This window comes from Scomber japonicus, chromosome 3, assembly GCF_027409825.1.
Source record: "Scomber japonicus isolate fScoJap1 chromosome 3, fScoJap1.pri, whole genome shotgun sequence".
NCBI classification, from domain to species: domain Eukaryota; kingdom Metazoa; phylum Chordata; class Actinopteri; order Scombriformes; family Scombridae; genus Scomber; species Scomber japonicus.
In genome coordinates, this window is record NC_070580.1 from 4,918,389 (window position 1) to 4,942,240 (window position 23,852).

The 23,852-nt window shown below is 39.4% G+C and overlaps 1 protein-coding gene across 1 annotated transcript in view; it reads right to left on the reverse strand.

Moving 5' to 3' along the window:
* Positions 1 to 23,852, reverse strand: part of lhfpl4a (LHFPL tetraspan subfamily member 4a) — a 50,349-nt gene that overhangs the window by 9,276 nt on the left and 17,221 nt on the right. Inside the window, exon 2 of the mRNA XM_053315090.1 lies at positions 1,900 to 2,136. Coding sequence (XP_053171065.1) covers positions 1,900 to 2,136 — 237 coding nt within the window. The remainder of the gene's footprint in view (positions 1 to 1,899; positions 2,137 to 23,852) is intronic.

A 23,852-nucleotide genomic window follows, 5' to 3' on the forward strand; every position in this document is an offset into this window, starting at 1 on the left:
GCCTGGCTGAAATAAACATGTTTACATCCTCATTATCTGTGCTGTCTGTTAACCTCCATCACATGTATGGATAACCTACATGTGACTTATAAACCACCAACACAAAAAGATCAGATCTGACTGAAAAATCTGAATTAAGCATTAAGGACTGTAATGTGCATAAAGCCTCTGATAACTTCTGTGTTAGACAAAATTAGTCTTTATATTTAATGTTACATGTAATTATATTGGCAGGCATTTGTACAGTGATTGTGTATGACACCTGCTGCTCATGTGATGCAGAAGGGGGGAGAGAGAGAGAGAGAGAGAGAGAGAGAGAGAGAGAGAGAGAGAGAGAGAGAGAGAGAGAGAGAGAGAGAGAGAGAGAGAGAGAGAGAGAGAGAGAGAGAGAGAGAGAGAGAGAGAGAGAGAGAGAGAGAGAGAGAGAGAGAGAGAGAGAGAGAGAGAGAGGAAAGCACAGTCTTATCCTCCTGGTATCTGACACGTAACCATGGAAACTTCCTCCATACACTCAGAGGAATTTGGGGGAGTTTTATTCTTTACTTCTCTTAAGACAGCTCGACACGGTCTTCACTTCCTCTGATGATGCTGCAACACTCTCATCATAACAGCAGCCGTACATAGAAGACTGAGCTGCAGCCTACAGGCAAAAATATCACCAAATATAAATATAACAACCATACTGCTCGACTTCTGGTACTAGCGTGTTTCTGCTGCAGCTCAGAGTGGAGCTACAGACACATTTTAGCCTTTTTCCTACAACAGGCTATAGTAGTATGCTCACTGATACAAACCATAGATGAACAATATATATTCTTTTGAGTGTATGGGTCAGTAACAAATAAGTGTTGGCAAGATGAGCAATTCAAAAATATCTTGAATAGTTTTAAAAGCAGCATCAGGTTTGTTAAAATGTACATTTAGTATTTTTGTTGGTTTTATATCATTTGAAATGATATTTACACCATTTTTTTAACCAAAAGTAAGACTGAATGCTCCTGAAAATGTCAAATGGTCAAAGAATTAAGTGAACTTATACAAATAATTACTTCCTGATCTCCATGATTCCCCAGATTAAATGTAATATTTAGAACAATTATATTCCATTATTTAATATAAAAAGTTATAATGTAAGTTTTTATGGTCACACCACTTAGACATTTTTACCATAATCCTCTAATATATTCTCCCAAAATTGATTAAAAGCAGAAATTTGATGCTGGGTCCACAAAAAAAGAATGTGTGCAAGTTATTTATACGTTTATTTTCACATTTTAACCCTAAAAACTAAACCACGTGGACACAAAAAAACTTCATTGACCCATATATCTTTACCTCTGGGGGATTCACTGCCATCTGAGTTTGAGCATCTTCATTTACCATGAACACAAACAAACAAGTCACTAAATGTCTACCATATAAAATTCCTGCTCCTGATCATTTTAAAGTGTATAATATTTCCATGATTTCAGGTCATGCCTTATACCAACAAATGAATCATGCATGCGAACCAATTAACGAATGCGTCCTCAATTTAACACGTGCATTTAACACTCATTCAACCAATTTCTAATTTATTTCACTCTTTCGTGACAATAAGTGGATTTTTTAGTGATTATTTTGATTCATTTCATTATAAAATCCAATTATAAAATGAAAAAAACAAACGAACGCTAAGATGAGCTAATAAGCTAAAGCTGTTGAGTGATTTCTGCTCATGGCATTTCTAGCTGAGGTGCTCCCCTGCTGATAAATGACCCTAAATTTAAACAGAGATGCCCCCTAAAAAATAGCATCACCATTGTTTTTGTATCAGGAATTATTTTGATTATCATTTAATTCATTGTTTTTGCCTTTCCCTCCCCTGAAATCTCAACAAACTAGATGTATTCTCTTCACCTTTATTCTCGGCCTTCAGCTCCTCCTGCAGGACGTCGCTCTGCCGGTTGCCAAGCACGAAGGCGAGGAAGGAGAGGATGAGCGAGTCCAAGATGCCAATGATAGCCAGTATGTAGGCCCAGCGCACTGAGCAGTTACCCAGCGTGTACTTCCCTGTGTCCTCGCCGCACATGTCCCGAATCACCTCAGAGTCCCAACCGTTGGGGAAGATGATACAGCCGAGCACCAGACACACGGCTGAAAGGCAGAGAGAGGGTTAAGAGAGAGTTGACACATCCATGAATAAATGTTTAAGTACAGTGGTATGATGGATGTTGGTGGTCACAAACACACACCCACCCACACACACACACACACACACACACACACACACACACACACACACACACACACACACACACACACACACACACACATACAGAACAGTGTAATAGTATTTGCTTGGTGTGATATTGGATTTGTTGGGTCTGTAATAACATGCAGAGCGATGAGGTCGAGGTGTTGGGGTTGTGTTCCATTGAAGAGCACAGGCAAAAAAAAATCAATACAGGAAGAAGGTTGAGGTGTAGAACAAAGTGAGGGTGAAGCAGGATGGGAGAGAAAAGAGGGGAGGTAGACGAGAAAGAATAGAGTATTATTTTTCTATTTCACTCCAGCTTGTAGGTCTGTTGCGGTGGTATTGCCACTATCTGCCTTATCACTCAATCTCTTCCCCTTTTTCTGCTGTAATAAAGGAAACATGCAGCAGCTGGCATCATACCGAGCTGTTCATGGTCAAATTTGAACCCATTTTGACATTTGAGAGCAGTAAAAACACCCTTAATACTGTTTTCTTTTAGCTTTAAATGTGACGACTTCTCTTAATGTGACCCAGAATAATACAAAAATGCAAATATTTCAACTTCTTATGAACATTTGTATACAGAGTGTTTGACCCATATTTAATTAAAACATCCATAAATTACTGTTGCCTTCTTCACATTTTATATAATTCATTGAACTCATCAGCTGTGTCCTGTTTATAATCAACCCCCTGTGTATTTAAGTCTTGGTTTTCTGTTCAGTCTGTTCTATTCAGTTTACCCTGCTTTATCCTAGTCTCTGGATTTGGGTCCGCCTGCTCCACATTTCATGGCAAATGGTGTTAAATACACTCAATTTCTTTCCTTTGAAGACTGTGAGACATGAGAGGAACACGATAAACTCCTGTTATTCTGATTTGAGAGTGTTCATGTATGGTTACACCTGCTGGCCTTGTACTCATATCATTTAAGATAATTAGTCTAAATGAGCTACTTTTACAGTGTTATGCACTTGGAGTGGATTACTAACAAGTGAAACCAGCCACACACTGTAGTTCATTTAAAATAACAGAATTGATTGTATTAGTATTAATATTGGGCTTTATTGATATGTTACTACCAGAGTTGGGGTACATTGTAGTTGTGGCTCAGGAGGTAGAGCAGGTCGTCCACCAATTGGAAGATTGGCGGTTGGACTCCTGGTTCCTCCAGTCCACATGTCGATGTGTCCTTGGGCAAGATACTTAACCCCAAATTGTTCCCAATAGCTGTACCAATAGCGTGTGAATGTGTAAGAATGGTTAGTTTCCTCCTGATGAGCAGGTTGGCACCCTGTGTGGCAGCTCCTGTCATCAGTGTATGAATGTATGAATGTGAATGGGTGAATGTGACATGTAGTGTAAAAGTGCTTTGAGTGGTCAAAAAGACTAGAAAAGTGCTATATAAGTACAATCCATTTACCATTTTACCATTTATTGCCAACACGTTGTTGACTCTTGTATAATTAGAATAACAACTTTTCTGATTCAATTGCTTGTAATTCTAATTTAAAGTATATAATGTATGTGAGGCATTAAAGTCCATGTAAATCATTTGAATGATTAAAAAAATCACCAAATATATGAAATTAGGCTTCAAAGTTGTGTAAAACTCAGTCTCTTTCTCTGCTCCCATCTTGAAACACAAGTTTGTGAAGCCTAGCTCCACAATTCAAATCTAAATGGTTGAAATGCTTTATGCACCTTTTTTAGAAATACATTTATGATGTGTTTAGAAGAATATGTTTGAAGTCATTTTTGGTGCTTGGTGTAAAGATGCCTGGCTTTTTCTAAACTGACAAAATACACCTATCAACGTCTCACAGGATCTCATTTTAATGTATAGACAAATAAAAGTTGAAAATTAGAAATGTGTAGTTTTTAGATGGGGTGTAACTGTTTTCATGGTGGCTGTGTGCAGTGCACAGGTTCCTGAATTCTTGTTGTCAAGTATACCAGTTTTTCCAGGTGTAATATCATTGTGTCAGCACTTATACACTGTAAGACAGATTCATGTAATTAAGACAGCTTTAGAGGTGTTGTTAGGTGTCTTCAGGGCAGGCTAGTAAAGGAAACCTACTGTTTAATAGAACTATTTTTTAATCAAATATGTTAAAGGGCTCATTCCTTTTAAATATCAAAATGTTCTCTTCATGATGTCTCTGTTAAAAAAAGAACATAGATTCACTCATCTCTACAATGATGTGTTCATCAGAAATGAAGCCCTGATCTACACAGAGGAGGTAGAAAATCCTTTAATCCTTCAATCAGACACACAAACACAAGGCAGAGGATTTATTAATTATTGATAATGAAGAAATGTCAGAAGAGTCTCAGAGGGGAGATGAAGAGAAAGAGAGTGATCTGAAAAGAAACTGGAGAGAGAACAGAAGAAAAGAACAATGATGAAACTAACAGGATTTCTATTCAAGTGAAAGTTAATTTAATTTACTTGCGTTTTTTAAAGAGATTGAATGTTGTATCAAATCTGCATGTTAAAGGACCAGTGTGTATGATTTAGTGCCCTCTAGCTTTCAGGTAGCAGATAACAGCCATTTGAATACTGAAAACTGGAAACAGGGGGAACATATTGACAAGTTCAAATTAAAAATACCAACATCTTTAAAGGGGTTATATCCTGCTTTTAATGAGTTTCTGAACTGAACCACCATCTGTGTCGTAGCCTTGGTTGTTGCTTAGATTTTTGTATGTGTTGAGCTTACATTTCAGATCTCAGTGAGCTTAAACATGTGAAAATGCTTAATGGATAATAAGACTGTGTAATGTGAATTCAGACATTTTCTTCTAAACACATTAAATAGGTCATAAATGTATTTCTAAAAAAGGTGTAAAAAGCATTTCAACCATTGAGATTTGAATTGTGGAGCTAGGCTTCACAAACTGTGTTTTAAGATTTCTGTGTTCAGGATTTAGTGGGCGGGTCTTAAAATCACAGCCGCCTTATTAGCATAAACCCGCCCCTGCTGCAGTAGAGGTATAAATACATTCAGCACACACTACTACTACTACAGTCTACAGTTAGCGAGTTAGCTGAGTTAGCCGCCAAGCTAGCCGCCGAAAGCTCTCAGACGTAGCGTCCATGTTTCTGGTAGAGGTGGTGACTTTGATTGACAGGTGACACTTGGTAGGGGGCAGGGTTTCAGCAGACTCGGCGGGCACGCCCACAGCGTTTGGTAGCAGAGAAAGAGGCTGATTTTTACACAAATTTGAAACCTAATTTCATATATTTGGCGATTTTTTTAATCATTCAAATTTGGCAGGGTGGTTAACAACACACTTTTCTGTGGTATGTCAAACTCAGAACACATATTTATTCTTACTTTACATGGACTTTAAGTGAAGAACTTGTAAAAAGTAGTAAACTTCTGGGGTTGAACATAGCTCAGCGGGTAGAGCGCCCACCCCATGTGTTGAGGCTGTAGTCCTCGGTGCAGGTGACCCTGGTTCGAAATCCAAGCCGAGCGGTCTTATCCTGCGTGTCATTCCCCCTCTCTCTGCCTCCTGTTTCCTGTCTATCGCCACTGTCCTGTACATTAAAGGCAAAAAAAAGCCCGAAAAAATATACTTAAAAAAAAAAAAAAAAAAGTAGTGAACTTCTACTATATTTTCTTTCATAGTTTGTTGTTCTAGCACCAAGGGACAATAATACAAACTTGTGGGAACAAGTGTGTTGTTGAAACTAGATTCATATGTTGTGCTTAGAGTTGGCTACAGATCTTGTTAGTACAGTCATTCATTGTGAGCACAACCTTAGTTCACACCTCACCCCCAACCCTAACCAGGACCTCGGAAATGACATTTTGCCTCATTAGTACTGGGATTTGGTCCCCATAAGGTCTACTGGTCCTGACAAGATCAGTGTTTATGCCGGAGGTAACAAAAACGCATGCATGTGTACATGCACACACACACTCACACACGCACACACGCACACACACACACACACACACAGACACACACACATTTTTTGCTTTTAAAGTAAATTGTAATAACTGAAGACTTGATGCACCAAATTGAAAATCCCAGCTCCTCCAGCTAATTGTCAAACAAACAGCTCAGCTGCAATTAAACAGACAGTGGGAGAAATCCTGAAACCACACACACACACACACACACACACACACACACACACACACACACACAGAAAGTGCAGTCAGTTGTTTCCCTCTGATGCTCACATTACCCACAGTGCCCTGGGACACAACTTCCTCTGCACGGAAAGGCTTTCCACTTTGGAAAGTGTATTACACGCACACCCACATTATATCAGAGAGCACAGTCTTTGTGTGTTTGTGCACATTTGGCAAATGTTTGTTTTTTTCATTCTGTGTGTGTGTGTGCTCCCATAAGGCCTGAGTGGTCCCTTGCTGTCAAGAGGGTCCAGCTGAGACCAGGCTGGCCTTGACAGATGGGTCCCTGAATGCCACATTTACTGGACCACTATTACTGTTGAGAGCTGCACCCTACATACTGACCCTGTACTCAGCTTACATACAGGGTCAGTGTGAAGGGGCATACAGGGTGGAGGGTTTCAGATGATGTAAGTACAGAGAAATTAAGGAAATCCACACAGCATGAGAATGAACATGGTTTATTAAACAATGTACATTCAGTTTGTGCAAGTGTGGACATACCTGCACTATGGAAATGGATAATGTATGACTTGAAACATAATCCAAACACTATAATATATGGCCTGTGGTATTTTGTAGGCTACAGAATACAAAAACAATAAGCAAAACACATGTTTTGACTGGAATTTACCACAAGCCCATTTAAAAATCTAAATATCTATTTCTCCTACTTTATTTTGTGTAATATGGTCTTATTAAATATCCTCACCATCACTTCACTGTACAGCATTATATTAACACTACGACTACTTGCAGCATTGAATTAAAATGATGAATCTGTTCATTAGAACTACTGTGTGTATGTTTCAAGAGTCCTGATATAGAGTTTCAATGAAATCAGAAATTAGTATTTGTTTTAAACATCTACCAGACACTGAGACTCATGTCCCCCAAAGAACTTTTATTTTATTCTGATTGGATAACGACGCTGTCAAAATAACTGCTTTTGTTGGACGATATATTGTCTCAGAATTAATTGCGATAAGCAATATCATTGTCATTCGAACATAATTTAATACCACTGATATAATGATAGTATAATAGCATAATAATAAAAGGGGGGTGGGGGTGGGATTGGAGAGTGGGTGCTACACTTGTGTAAAAACACAGACTGTTGAGGTTGAGGACAGAGTTATTTAACTTTAATTCTTCTGCAGTCTCCACTCAGAATGTACACAGTGAGGAATGGAGGACACTACTAGCTTAGCCAATGTGACATGAATAGCCTCTTAACTGCTAATATGAAGTGTGGAAATATTGAGGTCAAAGTCCATATATGATAAAGATATAATTTAGTGCAGCTATATACTGGATGAAATACAACTGCTCTTTATTCAAAACAGTCATTATATTCCAGTTCACAGGTGGGAGATAAAGAAGGGGGTGATAGTGATACAGGGTAAACAAAAAATAAAGAGCAGGTACACAGGTGAGTGCTTGTTCTGCTGTCTGCTCACATTTCTAAACTGGCCCCTGCAGCGCTGAGCCATGTGAGCTTTAACTAAGTGTCACAAGCTGCTGAAAAATGTTCCATCCTTTGACACGTACTGACATTATACAAGTCTGAACTGTGTTGCCCCTCTGTTTACTGGCACGCTGAAAACACGACATCCCGATTGTGCACCGTGCTTCGGAAAGGGCCAAAACAGTTTTAATGTGGTGTGAAGAGTTAGTGTGTTCCCTGTGGTTTTCCTTTAGTGCTGCCTGGCTGACAGAAGTGAACAAGACTCAACTCTTAATAATTCATTGAGCCTCATTTAAATCTGTGTCAGGGATGCTGGGGAAGGTTACACTGCTCTCTGCATGCCAGTGTGTATGTGTAGCTGTGTGTGTCTGTGTGCTCATGTGTGCTAGAAAGAATCAATCTAAGTTTGTCTGTGAGTTAGTTCACCCGTCCGACAAGGAAAGTGTGTGTGTGTGTGTGTGTGTGTGTGTGTGTGTGTGTGTGTGTGTGTGTGTGTGTCTGTGTGTGTGTGTGTGTGTGTGTGTGTGTGTGTCTGTGTGTGTGTGTGACCTGGGTTTGTGGATCAGCAGTGACTTGATCCCATTTCTGAAGCACAATACATTCAAGTAGTACTTTGTGCTTTTGACCCTTTCCTTACACACTGTGGTTATATTCCAGCCATTCTCTCTGCTGTGGTAGATGACAGTAATCACACACAGACGAGCTTAGCATGACCTTCATTATCCTGAGTAAAAAAAAAAAAAAAAGAAGCTCCATAAGCTGTATAAAACTTCAATTTCCTCTGAGTGCCATATAAAATCAGCATTATCAATCAGCATTAACACACTCTAGCATATTATATATAAGTGTGTTTAGCATTTTAGCTTTCACGTTCATATTACACCATTTGCTTCATATGACCCAAAACAGTAATAGGGCATAATTCTTCTCCAGTTGTCATGTCATTGAAATGTGTGGAGGAGAATTAACAGCCTCCAAAGACTACATCTTAGGCTGCTACATTCTATACAGTAGAGGTGATCCCTTAACCTTTAAATACTGTTCAGGTCACATTTGAATAAAGATAGTAGTTATGATGATTTATTTTTATGATGTAGCAGTGAAGACTGATGGCTCTAATGGTTCTACACTCCACACTTCCATAAAGTTATAAAATACATTTCCATCATTATTGCTTATATTATATTTTTATGTTATATTTTCATGTCTTAGTAAAATAGGACATGATATTGTGTGATAGTAGCATTTTTTTCTCCAAAAATGACACACATTTATTCATAGATCTGGGGTTCAAAATTTGGTATTTGGTATTCTTAGACTGGGTAAATGTTGAACATACTGTGATGGTGTAGAATATGAACAGAATGTGAGGGTTAAAATCCCAAATCCAAGGAGTGTACAATAATAATACTTTTCAGACACATTCTGCACACACACACACACACACACACACACACACACACACACACACACACACACACACACACTGTAGTGTCATAGCATAAGAGTCTACAGCCAAAGCAGCTGTAAGGAAGATGTGTCAGGAAGATGCTGGAGGAATTCTATCCCAAAGTCAGTAGAATTCATCCTCTGGGGATCATGAATTGGGTGAACTAAACACAATATCATGGCAATTCATCCAGAGTGGTGGACCAACTGACTGACAGACTGGCATTGCCATCCATAGAGTCGTGCTACCAGTATATGTTTAGAGGTTAAGGCAGATTCTCCTGCTTTAACTTTATATACCCTTCCAACGTAGTACAGTACTGGCTTGAAGAAGTTCAAAATCCAGAAGTCTGTTTCCATGTTTGTATGTTTGTAATATATATATATATAAAGGACTTTGTACAGAGTTTCACATTTAAAGGGACTTTGAAATGTTTTTGTGCTACAGTAGTAACAGAGCACAGGGATTATGATATTAGTCAATTGGTTCAAATATTCCATGCATCCATTCCTCCAACACTTTGGTCTAGAGCCACTTCAAGCCAGACAACTACAGGCTGTTTGAACAGAGCTGAGCAGCTTGCACTGCCCTCTACTACCCACACATCCTGGCACTGGCAAGAGGCACAAGTCATCACAAGGACATTTCACTGTGAATAATGATGGATAAGTTATTTCGTGCAGCTTGTTTTTACATGATTGGCTCATGGTTTGTGTGACCAATTTGTAATTATCTGGTGGTCACACAGAACCATACTATTCTCAATTTTTCATCATGTCATCATCTTATCATTAACTGTACAGCTAGAGCGGTGGTCTCCAACTCTGCTCCTGTAGAGCTACTGCCCTGCATGTTTTAGGTATCTCCTCACTATAACACACCTGATTCTAATTATTAACTCATTAACAAGCAGCTGAAGCTTGTCAAGGGCTTGGTAACGAGTTCATTATTCTACCTTTGCCTCCGCTGACTGATCTCCTACATACCGACTTTTGGCATCTATTAAAAGACTGTTTCTGTTTCTGTTTCTGTTTCTGTTTCTGTTTCTGTTTCTGTTTCACCAAGTCAGTTGTTACAGCAACCTCACTAAATCTTACACACTGCACCTTTGAGAGATCATCAAAGTGATTTTATCCTGAGGGGGTAGATATGAATGTCTGCACCAGATCAGTCGTTAGGATATTTCAGTCTGAGCTCCAGTGTTGGATCTACTGACACAATGACACTGTTCTCCCCTGAGCCATGATACAAACTAACAACAAAACACTGTGGTGAACTTGAACTGTGGGTATACATGCTGTTACTTTCCAGTCTGCTTGCTGTAGATTTGTTCACAGCTCAAACCACAGAGCCAGAGTGCAGTGGCAGCTCCTGTGGATGGATGAGTGTGTGTGTGTGTGTGTGTGTGTGTGTGTGTGTGTGTGTGTGTGCGTGTGTGTGCACAGCCACAGAGGACATGATGTGTAGATGGGCTCAGAAAGCATCCTGAGCCCATCAGGCACCTGTGGCCTTTCCTCTCATGCCAACTAAAGTTCAAAATTTACATTTTTAGCCTCGCCACAGTAAGCCTCTTATGTAAAAAAAAAAACACTTGTATTGTGTGATGTAATGGAAACAGCAACTACAAGGGTCCACTAGTGTTTTCTAGTCTTCTTTTAAAGGTACACTGTGTAATTTGCGTTGTTTTTAGCGGTATATAGTGGTAATTATCTAAGCATTAAACCATTAGCAGAGGAGGGAAATATATATTATGGTCGGTTGTCGGCTTCAGCATCAGTCTGGAAACACTTTTCTCTCATTAGAGATTTCCACCTGGGAAAGGCAACACCAATGATTACCCGTTTTTTTTGCCGTTGTCTGTGCCTCTTTGTGTTGTTGAGAAAAATGATACACGCATTTTTTCTGGTAAAGTATAGGTATGATCTTCCATTCCTTCAAAAATGTTTGGCAACTGCAATCATGCGCCATCACGCCAATGGCTTTTACTAGAGCCAGCGTACAGTTTGTCTGTTCAGGGCTACTGTAGTGAAACAGCAACCCACTCCTATGTAGATATAAGTGCTATTTCTCATTGTTCTCATGATTTGATTTGATTAAACACTAATTAAAACATGCTTATGAATTTTATCCTTTCTGCAAGATATTATATATTCTACACACTGCACCTTTAACAACATTAAGAGTATGATATTTTCCCCCCACACATGAATCATGAGTAACACAATCAGAACAAGAGTGACTGCAGTATGAAAGGGGTTTTGACAGTTTTTGCTTTTGGACGTTGAAAGCTGCAAAGGAGAACAGGTTATTTTTCCTCAGATGGTGTTTTGCCAAAAACTGCTGAGGTAATCTACACAGAGCAATATGGCACGAGAGATTTCCCAGGGTTTAGAAAAATGATCAGCTACACTGTTTCATTCCAGACAAATCTTCTGAGAGAGAAATTTACACACCAAATGTATGTGAGGGCGTGGAGACTTATTAATGGCCCAACACCTCTCCTCCCAAATGATACTCCTAATAAAATCCAACTGACTCACTGCACCAAAAAACACAATTCAGTTAAGTTGTGCTATTAATGGGGAGCTATAGTCTTTAAATAGGAGAAACCTGAGGCCAAGCTGAAGCTGGATACTATCGCTCAAAAACAGGAAATACATAATTTTGGCAAAAAAATTGGAAGAAGAAAAATCTCTGCGTTGACAGCTGACAGGAGTGCTCTCTGTCAGGCCTCTCTGATATCTGATATAAGAACTACATTTCCCAGGGGCCCTTGAGGCTTTGGCATTTCAGAGGCTTTAATTAAGGTTTAAGTTGGACAGACTGTGAGGAGGCGGAGCAAATGACTTAACTGATTCTGTTAATTCAAGGCTAAACTAAACAGCAGACTATACAGACGTGTTCCCACCACCTCCAACACAAACTCTCACAGCCAAGAAATACGTTTATGTTTATGTTTATGATGGCCAGTTATAGTGTGTCAACATTTCTGAACTTTGTGCCTTGCGTAATAACACCACATGAATCATATTTGATACATTAGTTTTAGAGACCTCAAATGGTGCATTCCAGTTGTACTTGGAAGTCCTAGTCAGAAATTTCAACTGGAACGCCCCTCATCAGTGTAAAAACCTGATGTAACCAGATAAACCACCGGGGAATAGCTTAGTTTATTGTAAATTCCTGTTGAAAATGTGTTGATCAAATTAGATATAGCAGGTATAGAAGCTCATCAGTAAATCAGTAGTCGATTTGTCATTTTATTGCATTTCATTTTGGGGAATATGAGCTCTATGCAGGACCTTTAAGGGCTTAAAATGTTTTAAAAAACACAACCATGTTATTAAAAAAATCTGGATGTATCAAATATGATACAAAACCAAACTCATATATGCAAAGTGTTATTTTATCAAAATTTTAAATGATTTATCAGAAGGTCCAATACACCCCAGTTTCAAAGAATTAGAATTTTCTGGCAGTTATTTGATGGTTCAGACTTTACAGGGTTTATAAGGTCCCCATATATTTAAATAGGAAAATAAGTTGTTTATCGGTTCCCTCCAAAATGATCCATAATAATTACATTGTACTCAACAAGTAAATCACTGAGATCTGGATCAGATTAGCCTGTTTGGATGGTGTTGACTGGTGAGCAACACAAAGCTCTGCAGCACCAGGCAGCACACACTTGTTTATTGGCTAACATGATAAGTTTTGAATTATGACCATCTGTTAATATTTTTGCCAAGTTATTACATTGCTTTTTTTTTTTACTCTAGGTAACACTTAACTCCATCTATTTGGTTAAAATAAAATAATCATCTCAAAGTGATTGATGACTTTCTGTCTATAATTCTGTTTCTTATGAAACACACTGCAGTTATGTCATTATGATTAATGCCAGTATAACAATATGCTTGGTTGTGATTTTATTAGACTCTCCAACAGATGGTGCCAGACGGTGATATCAGCTCAACATATGGAGCACAATTCACCAGATTGATATATAGACACATTCAACACAGATTCAGGTGCCTTAGATGTATGAGTATATGAGTCTGTGTGTGTGTATGTGTGTGTCAGACCTGTAGAAAGAGAAAGGTGAGTTGGGGAGGGTAGGGGTTATGTGTGTGTGTGTGTGTGTGTGTGTGTGTGTGTGTGTGTGTGTGTGTGTGTGTGTGTGTGTGTGTGTGTTTTGCATGTTTGGCTTCTCAATTAGTGTCACTTTGACACATGTAGCATTGGTCGATACAAGCAATTATCCCTGGAGCAGTGCTCCTACGACTATCAGGACAACACCACTTTCAGATGAATGAGCGCACACACACACACACACACACACCCACACACACACACATACACACACACACACACACACACACACACACACACACACACACACACACGTGGACACAGTACACATACCATATGGTCAAATACTTGCTAAACATTACAAGCAAGTCACAATTCTATTGAGGATATGACAAGGGGAGAAGTACAGAGAGGAAAATAGTTAAAGAAAGCATGAGCAGATAGTGGAGAAAGAGAGAGAAAGAGTGAAGAGAGGAGAGGAGGAGATAAAAATGGAAGACAAGTAAGTCTGCTGGATGGAAAACCAGACTGACAGAACTAGATGAGGATTAGATGGTGATGGAGACAGAGAGAGAGGAGAAGGCGATGAGGATGAGAGGATGGAGGGATTCGGATGCAGGAAAGGGAGGGAGGGAGGTGGGGTTGCCGTGGCAACTGGATGGACTTGTTAAAGGGAAGGATGGGGATGTAGGGGGCTGGAAAGGCTAAAATGTTTATCTGCCTTCCAGTTCTCAACCCCTGCTCTGACAGAAAGACAGAGACAACAAAGGGTGTGTGTGTGTGTGTGTGTGTGTGTGTGTGTGTGTGTGTGTGTGTGTGTATGTGTGTGTGTGTTTGTTTGCTGATGAGATGAGTCACATGAATGGGAGGAATTCCAAGGAATACAGAGCAGCAGTTTACATGCTCACAGCCAAAACAGAGCAAACACTCAGGACCAACACAGGAACACACACACACACACACACACACACACACACACACACACACACACACACACACACAGTCTGCCAACTCTGGACCTGGTGTGTAGGAGAGAGCCTGATGAGCAGCTCCTCTGACACTTCTAATATCTGATTCCATATCGACAAAAATGATTTTACACACAGCTCAGATTGTATAATATTTAAGATTTGAGCTCTGGTTGACTTGGCGGCTCCTGTGGCTGCTGGTGGCTTGAGTGCAGTAAACAGAGGGCAGTAAACACTTCCCTTCTTCTGTTGGGTGTGCTGTACAATTGTCTACGAGTCCTGTTTCCATTAAGGAAAAGGTAAAATTAAGGGGGCGGGAACTTTACAGGAAGGTCCTCTCACTCTGTCCTCTCAGCTGTTGTGTCTCCATTGCAGAGCAGGACCTTCATAGGACCCACCGGACTCTGGAGGTGACCTAATCAATCTGCAACAGTTTCCATCGCCCTGTAATCATTGTGTGACAGTTTTGACCATGACGTCACACAGGCAACGTAAGCAACCCCAATCAGCATCAAGTTAACCTCAAGCCCCACCCAGGAATTTTTCCGGGGCCACACGGAGTACATTACCCGAGGCAGGGACTCGTTTTGCCCCCGTAAAAGTTCCAGGAGATTGTCCTTCAGGGAGGTTCCTGCTATGATAACACGCACCAATGATCATGGCCCTGTAAAATGACTCTGAAGTTCCTGCAGTGGAAACGGTCCTATGCACGAACATGCTGGGAGCATGCAATGTCATTTAAGTTCAGTATGAAACTATCTGACACAATTGTCATCTATTTTTTTAATTTTAGATGCTTTATTAAGTTTAAACAAACAGAACATACAATACTCCACTAAATAGGTCCGTTTCCACTGCAGGAACTTCAGGGTCATTTTATGGGGCCGTGACTGTGGGGCTAAACAAGTCCCTGCCTCGGTGTATGAAAAATTCCTGGGTTAGGGTTTGAGGTTGACTTGGTGCTGATTGGGTGTTGTTATGCTATTGGTGCATCACCTCGGTGACATCACAGTCCAAACTGTTGCACAACAACTACAGGATGATCGAAACTGTTGCAGAATGATTACATCACCTCCAGAGTCCGGTGGGTCCTTTCTTTTGATTCATTCAGTCAGTTCAATCAGGCTCCAGCTGATGATTTGGTTTAAGTTTCCATCCACGTTTTCTTATTCTATACTCATTGCTTTGTAAAGAAAGTCCCTGTAAAGACACTAAACAAAAAGCCTTCCAAAACAATTAAAAATGAACAGCAGATTTTCTTTTCTTTTAAACTGCCTCTAACTTTCCCTCACATCATTTCCAACAGTTCAGTGCAACACAGCAGCTGTGTGTAGTAAAGTGCAGCAGACCTGAAATATTGAGCCCACAGACATCAGTGCAACAATGTTCTTCCTCTTTGAAATGTGAGAAGATGAGCTTTAATGTGGTCAGTGAGTCTAAGTCAGTGGAGCTCTCCAAGGTGCTGATCCTCTAGCTGTTAGAGTCATGGAGCTTTCTCCTGTCTAAACATGAGGGAGGGTTAACTCCATTGGATTTCTCATCAGCTAATAGTTTATCATGCTGACATAATGACTTACTTCACCTGTTGTCTATAATATATTTACCCCTTACTTATTATTGTTTTGTTTTTGTTTTGCAAAGAGAATAATGCTTCTCTTGAATGATGAGTCTGGTGATGTTGTCTATCTTACTGTCAATAACATAAATAAATAAATGAATGAATAAATAAATAAAATTAACAATAAAGCACCAAATGTGGTTTAATCCAATGTTGAAAAATAAATAAATAATAATAATAGTAAAAGAAATTTACAACAAAAATAAATTACATACACCAAGTGCTTCACATAAAAGGAGCATGAAACAATGTTAAAAAAAGAACAAAAATGAAAAAGGAAAGTAATAAAAAACATTGTAATAAAAAAATAATGATATCAATACTTTAATAGTACACAGTAAAAGTAGCTAAAACATTTGAATAAAAAATTGAATAAAAAATAAATAAATAGTCTTCAACAAATGCACCATTTCCTCATGTATGAGTAACGTGTACTAAAAACTACAGTGTCCATTAGTCAGCCTTTAAAAAAAGTAAATTATATCTTGTATTTGTCGCCAGTTTTTTTTTTTAAATATATTTTTTTTATGATTCAGTCTATGAAGCACTGGGCTTGGGGCTGATTGCCAGACAGGACAGGGAAGTTACACAAAATACCGAAAGACAGATTAACACTGCGTTAGTTTTCTTTTGGTTTCATCTGGAATTTGTTGACAAAAAATAGAATAATGTCAGCATTATTATTTATGTTCATCTTGTCATCTCGTCTCCTGCTTCTAACTGCAGTTTTGTCCTCACTTTTCTCCTGTGTAGAAAACCTCTTGTCAAAAAGCACTTTTAATAAACAATTCTCTTCAAATTATGAATTAAACAGCAGCAATGAAGTGAGGGGTGTTTCCCCAATTTTCAGCCTATTAATCTAGTAATGACAGCAGATGATAACTTTACCTGAGGGGAAATCAACTTGAATAATATCTACCCAGGACATTAAAGATTATTCCAAATAACTAGGTACTTACTACAGAGAGACACATGTACATTTCAATGTAATTATCTTAGTTTCTAAATCTAAAATCATTAAATTTATACAAAATTTTGTATTGCTGATTGGTCAGTAAATGTCATTTGATGCAAACAGTTCATGATCTAAATGAATGGTTACACACTCCTTCAGTGGAAGACCTGTATAATGTTAACTTCCACTGATGCTGTCAGTGATGTTGCATACTTCTTGATGAAACAGTGTGTGCAAAGACAGATTTTCCAGCTGATGTGGGAACAGCACTGCAACCTTGATGAGTAGTTCATAGTAGTGCACTATTTACTCTACAGGATATCCACTGAAAAAAAACTGAGATTTAAAATGCGTCATATTTAAAATATGAAAGAGTGAGCCATGTTGGTGCAGCTAACACACTCCAACAAATGTCAAGCACTACTGAGGAGGAGATAAACACAATGCTGCCTGCTAGATGCAACCAACACTACACATGCACACATATAATGTACTTTTGTATATGCAACCTTCCTTGCTGTTTCTGTACAGAACATGAATGGTTATTTTTGCATGGGTCAGGATTGAGCATGCAGCGAAAACGATCCAAAAATGCAGTCAGAGTTGCATGAGTCCCAAAATAGGCCGCTACATTTGTATATACCGTCTTTATGTAATGTTTGGATTCAGTGTGTCCAGTGAACTGTGTCTAAGACTGCAGACAGACAGAGCGACTCGCTCATGTATCATCATCTACCCCGGAGCAAACACCAGATTAGAATCAACAGTCAGCACCACAAATATCTCAGGTCACTTAAGAAAATAAACAGCAGGGGCTCATTAGAGCAAAATAACTTGAGCCGTTTCCAATAAGATTTCAGCTTGAATCATGTCGGATGGGTGATGCTGCTCTCTTGATTTTTGACCTCAGTGACAGCACACGCTTGCTTGAGCATAGCCATGTGTGGACACAGATGTTTTCTATTCAGGCATCAAGACAACGTCTGTTTTCTATTTGTCTGAATGATTTTGTATCAATGTTGCTTTGTGTTTGGATGATATTTCAGCAGCATTGCCAATGTATCCAGATACTCTTTAACAGTTTAACAGTTTTCATGTATCATTTAGTAACTGCGTAATTTCAAAATAATGACTCTTTACTGTATGGATACAGTATATAAACTGTTAATTGTAGCATTATATCCCTGCATTATTATTGCTAGGTAAGGTTGTCTAACATTACTATGTGTGCAGCTAATGTTCTTGTCATATTGTTGATTTGTGTGTTTAGTCATATTGCTAAGAATCCTGCTCAGCAATAGCAGCAATATAGGCCTGCTCCTCCATTGTATCTAACAGTGCCTCCAAGATATATTAAGTCATCTGTTGTGGGTAGGTTTCTTCCATCTACTTCTATCAGTGGGGGATTTTGTGTGTGCAAGGTTGTTACCTTTCTTCGAGGTAATTTTCAGTCCTATTTGAGATGGGGTTTTTTTCTTGTATATGGAGATGGGTATGGGAGTCCAGTGGCAAGTGGACTGTGAAGTCGAGGCTCTCAAGTGTTGAAGACAGTGTCCAGCTGATGAGTTGAGCTTGGGCTTGAGTTGTTCTTTGCAATTAGTCAATTTGCCACTACATGCCCAATGTTATTATCTCAAAGCATGTGTCTGGCTGTAGAGTGAAGAAATGTTTCTCCTCTCTACCATGGACAGAAATTGACTTAAAAAGTCATAAGTGGTTATGATGACTTGAGAGATAGAATGAGGTAATGCAATTACTCTTGGCTTGGAATGACCATGGCACAGCTAATTTAGTGTATGACCAAGTGCAGTGCAGTACACTGGGGAGAAGTATCTTTTTGACCACTTGGGGAAGCGGAACAAGCTGCAGCATCAAAATACAGTTGATGTGTCTTAGGTTTATGAAACAATTGCGTATTCACACATCCAACATTAGCAACATTAGCATTTGATCAGAGTTTGTTTCTGTCCAGCCAACTCTAGTTTGGTCTCCACACACTAAGAAAAATATTTCAAACTGTTAGATATTCTTCCACTGCTTACTGCTGCTGGAAATTAGGTTGATGTTGTTGCTGGGCCATAAGCAAGCTAAAGACAGAAGCTAAAATACGCTAAAACACCCTACTGAGATGAATTGAACTGCAAAATGAGTTTTAGCAAAGGGGAACTCCAGCAATTGTACCCATCAAAGTGTAGTACCAGGTGTTAGTGAGTACTACTGCATATGTGACATTTAAAAAAAAAAACCCTTTGTGGATCCACAGGGACCTGTGTAAAGTCTGATAAATTAGCACTGGTTGTGGCAGAGGACTACCTTTTGTGACCCTGAATCTTGGTCACAGCATATGTCACAAAGTGACCAGGAGAGATCTTTTTGTGTTTTATTGCACTGTATTGTTTCTTTGATTTTGTGTAATTCATTTGGTTTGAAGTGTTTCTCTCCTGAGTGTCTGAAGGACCTCCCCTGCAGTAAATTGGCACACCTGTAGCCACGTAGCAATCACCTCCCAACCCTGATAAAAGGACTCAGAGCAGGACTGAGAGAGGCCTGGCAGTAGTGAGCTGAGACGGCAGAGAGAAGAGGACACCAGACGCAGAGGGTCAACAAAAGACACGCTGGCTGAGTGGATTACCACGCCCGTGCATAGAGGCGAGTAAAACAATGCAGATTTGGACATACTGCAGTGAAGAATAGAATTGGTGCCTTTACTCTGTTTTCTTCTGTCCTGAGGCACCTCCAGAGCCGGCTCACCTGAACACACTGCCAGTATATCGGCACCCTGCTGACAGCTGAGTGCACTAAGGCTGTTGTCACGCCCTTGTCACCAGACTCCACCTTGCCCTTTTCCCCTTGCTCTTTGGACAGAACCCCTGGAACCAAGGTGGAGTACAGACTACAAAAAGGGGTACCACAGACTGGCCAGCTTTCTGGGATCCTTGCTAAAGACTCCCCCCCCCCCCCCCCCCCCCCCCTTGTCTCCCTGATTTTTGACTAACAACGCCTGCCTGTTATTAAATTGCCTATTATTGGACTTTAACTGACTCTGTCTGTGTGCTTGTGTGCCCGAGATTTTAGAAACCTGTGACACATACTTAAACGGCAACAACTCATTACTACCTAGGTCAAGATCTGCTTAGAAGTTGGTGGCCAAAGGCACAATAACTATAGAGAGAAGAGAGTGAGATCCTGAAGGACTGTATTCTCTGCCTTCTCAGAATGTAGGCTAATTAGACATAAATAACTCCAGCTTGCTTCAGGCACGTCTTTTTCCTCCCTTTCTTTATCTTTAAGTATCTTATTACTCGCTCACTATGGATTGGTGTCAGAACAACAAAGAAAGTAACCTCACGTGTTAATGTAAGTAGTGCATAGTGCAGTGAATGTGGGCCCCTGCTTTGTGTCACAGGGGAGATGTGTTTCATCAACACTATTATATTAAATTCTATTAGATATTCCCACAGCCAGCTCAGTGGTTCCTTAGGAAAACAATAGAAAGTATGGTGTCAAGTGGGGGAACAATGGAGGCAGGGACAGATGGTGGAAAAAAGATATTAGTCCCATTTCCATTAAGGAAATTTTAGGTATAATTTAGGAGGCGGGAACATTACAGGAACATACTCTTACTTGATCCCCTCAGCCGTTGTGTCTCCATTGCAGAGTAGGACCTTGATAGGACCCACCGGACTGTGGAGGTGATTCATTCTGCGTAATCATGCGATGCGATTATACCCAATCAGCACCAAGTCAACCTCAAGCCCCACCCAGGAGGCCTGCTATGAACATGCGCCAGCAGTCACGGCCCCATAAATTTCCCCCGAAATTTCTGCAGAGGAAACGGCCCTAATATGGCATGTAAGCTGCACTCTAAAAAGGTTTGGGGAAAAGATCTTCCATGATGGCACAAACTATTCTATGACAAATGTTTAAATTCTTCTTATTTAAGTATAATATAATTGTCCAAAATCTTCCACAGCAGTGCTCCTGAGCTGTTCTATTAGCTCTGATACTACCATATAGTTCTTTCTAGCTGGAAGGAACCAAGTAGCTAGTTAAATCGGATTAAAAACATACGTAAAAGTGACTTTTGTTTATATACTATTATATTTATAGAAATATTATATTATTAAGGCTAATTAAAAACACTTCAGGTGAACATGGAATTTAACCATTTCTAAAGCCATCATGATGGGTCTTTGGAAGTTGCTTGATGTCCTCCTGATTAGATTCTTCATATATGTTATAAATCCATCTATAATTTTATTATCCTGTTGCTCCATTGTTTTTGTTTTTGTAATGTTGCTTCCTTGGTTTATTCTGTACACACAATATCAATTGTATGTCTGTCTTTCCTGGGAGAGGGATCCCGAGGTTCTGTGGATAGAGGATGTTCAGGCCTATACAAATAATTTAGTCTAGTTTATTTTAGTCATTAAATGTATGCAACTCAAATACACACGTATAAATACAATAAATAAACATATGCCCTTGTTTTCTTCATCTCCGTTAGAGACAGTGACAAACCAAAAAATAAATAAATAAAAAAAACTGACTTGATTTGACTTGACTCTTGCCTGGTCTATGGAAGAAGACGATTTGATAATTGCAGAACATTCACTATCCTGCTGCTGGCATCACTCCTACTGTGTTTTTGTTGGGAAGTTGGGATTTTAATGTCGTTGAGCTAGGAAATAAATCACTTAATTGCCTATAGAGATAAAATGCATGTCATGCTTGCTGTATTTAGCCTGTGTTTTAAAAGTGTTAAAAATAAAGCGATGTATAAATCAAGGCATTGAAGTTAAACAATTTTTCTCCCTTTATCTCTTTCTGTGCGTGTGATTTTTGTGTTGGAGTGGTAAGGTGGTCCTTTGGCAGAGCAACTGTCCCTTTGATGTTTCTGACCAGGCGAGCGTCTGTTGGGCTGGCCTGTAGTCTGCTGGCACACAGCAGAGCCCCATCACAAGGCCCAATGGTCAGGAGTCCCACTGTGGAGCTGCACCACAGAGCTGATTAAACTATCATCTGCACCCAGCCCGATAGCAGTACGCACAACTCCAATCCCATTAGGCACCTTCCTCATTGACACACACATGCACGCAAACACACATGCATGCAGACAGAGATTTTGTATATAGACTTTTGTAACCGGACACACATGTGATACCATTCTGCAAAGCAAATAATAAAAGATCTTTAAGAGAAGGTGCATTTCCTTTTTTTTCTAAAGCCAGGGCCCACAAGAGCTGCAGAAATAATCGCACAACCAGGTTGATCATATGTTTCCACAGAAAACTGACATTGCTGCACATGGGAGGCTGTCAATGGAGCATGGCTTCACTAGCCAACACCACTGGTTGGTTGGTGCTCCTACCACCAAAAAATATGTTCAACTTATTTTAAAAATTGGAATAAATAACTAGAGTTTTTTTTATATTTTAAAAAGTAAGCATAAGACCTACCTTTTTAATATGGCTTTCAATTGAACTTTATTTTATTTATTCATCTGTCTTTTATTTTATGTTTTAGCCTTTTTTGCTATTTAGACTATCCTTTTTATCGTATTTCCTGATAGTTTTCCACCTTATTCTCTGGTTTTACTTCATCACATTTCCTCTTAGATGTTTGATTATTGTATTTTCTTCTTATCTTTGTTTTCCTTTTAATAAACCCACCTCACACTTCTGGTTTTACACACTTTATTTTATAGTAACTTCATTTTATTATTTCTTTATTGTATTTTATTATTATTCTGTTTTGGTATTCTGAATTTGTACATTTTTATCCTAAATCTAGTGTTTCCTCACTTCCTGTTTTTATTGAGTCCTTATTTGTTTCTTTTTTGTCTTGTTTGATTGTTTTGAGGCACTATACAAATAAAGTTTTATTCATTTATTGATAGACTGAGTTGAGTCTATATAGCTGGCATATGTTAGAATGTTGGGTAGTTGGTTAGGTAAGTTAGTGCATTGAGTTACATTACTAATTGTCTCACTCTTCTTTACTCAGTCCAGTTCCATGCCTTCCAACAACTCATAGGTAGCCGAAGGTTTGGAGGTATTTACTGCCATCTATAACATCTTAGCCCTGGAGACTGCATGCAACACTCCAGAAGACCCTGTTCTCATAGTAAACCCTTTTTCACAGTATTCCAGCATCTCCTCACTACTTCCTTTACACTTGTTTCCTCCGCTCTTTGGGAGGTGTAGAGGTGTTGGGAGTCTTGATGTGCTGATCTGTCAGAGATGATGGTTTGTGCGTGGCGTGGAGAGTAATTGGTCGAGGCTTAACCTCTGGTGTGAGTATTGAGGATTACGGGTACGGAGTGTAGTCTGCTGTGATGTGAAACCCCAGGCAGTCCCCCGTCTGATTGGAGATTAGCTCTGCATTAGCAAGGTCTCAGCAGGTGGCATACACACACATACACATACACACATACTTCGGATTGGATTTCGTTACTCCTTTCACTACCATTTTATCTACCTCACATTACTTCACTACTGCACTATTTTTATCATCCGCCTATTCTTTTCTACACATCTCCTCTAAATCATTGTATTACTGTATTCTCTGTAGGAATAGTGATTAACACACCAGTGAGAAGCTCTTTGAAGAAAGATGAGAAAAAAAATCATATTTTCCAACAAAAATCACCAATATATATCTGAAAGGGGAGCTTAGGTCAGGCCTGTCCAAACTATTCCATAAAGGGTCATGTGCTACATTTGAAAGCTTCACTGTGCTTCATTCAAAGTATTTGTCAGTTCATTCAATAGTGTCTGAACCGTGTTTCAATTCTCTCTGAAATTGACAATCAGACATTAACACTCACTCTTCTAGTGACTGGCCAGGTTTGAAGTTCCTTCCCAAGACGCTCTCCTCATGTGTGTACAAAGGTGTTGGCCATAAGTGGA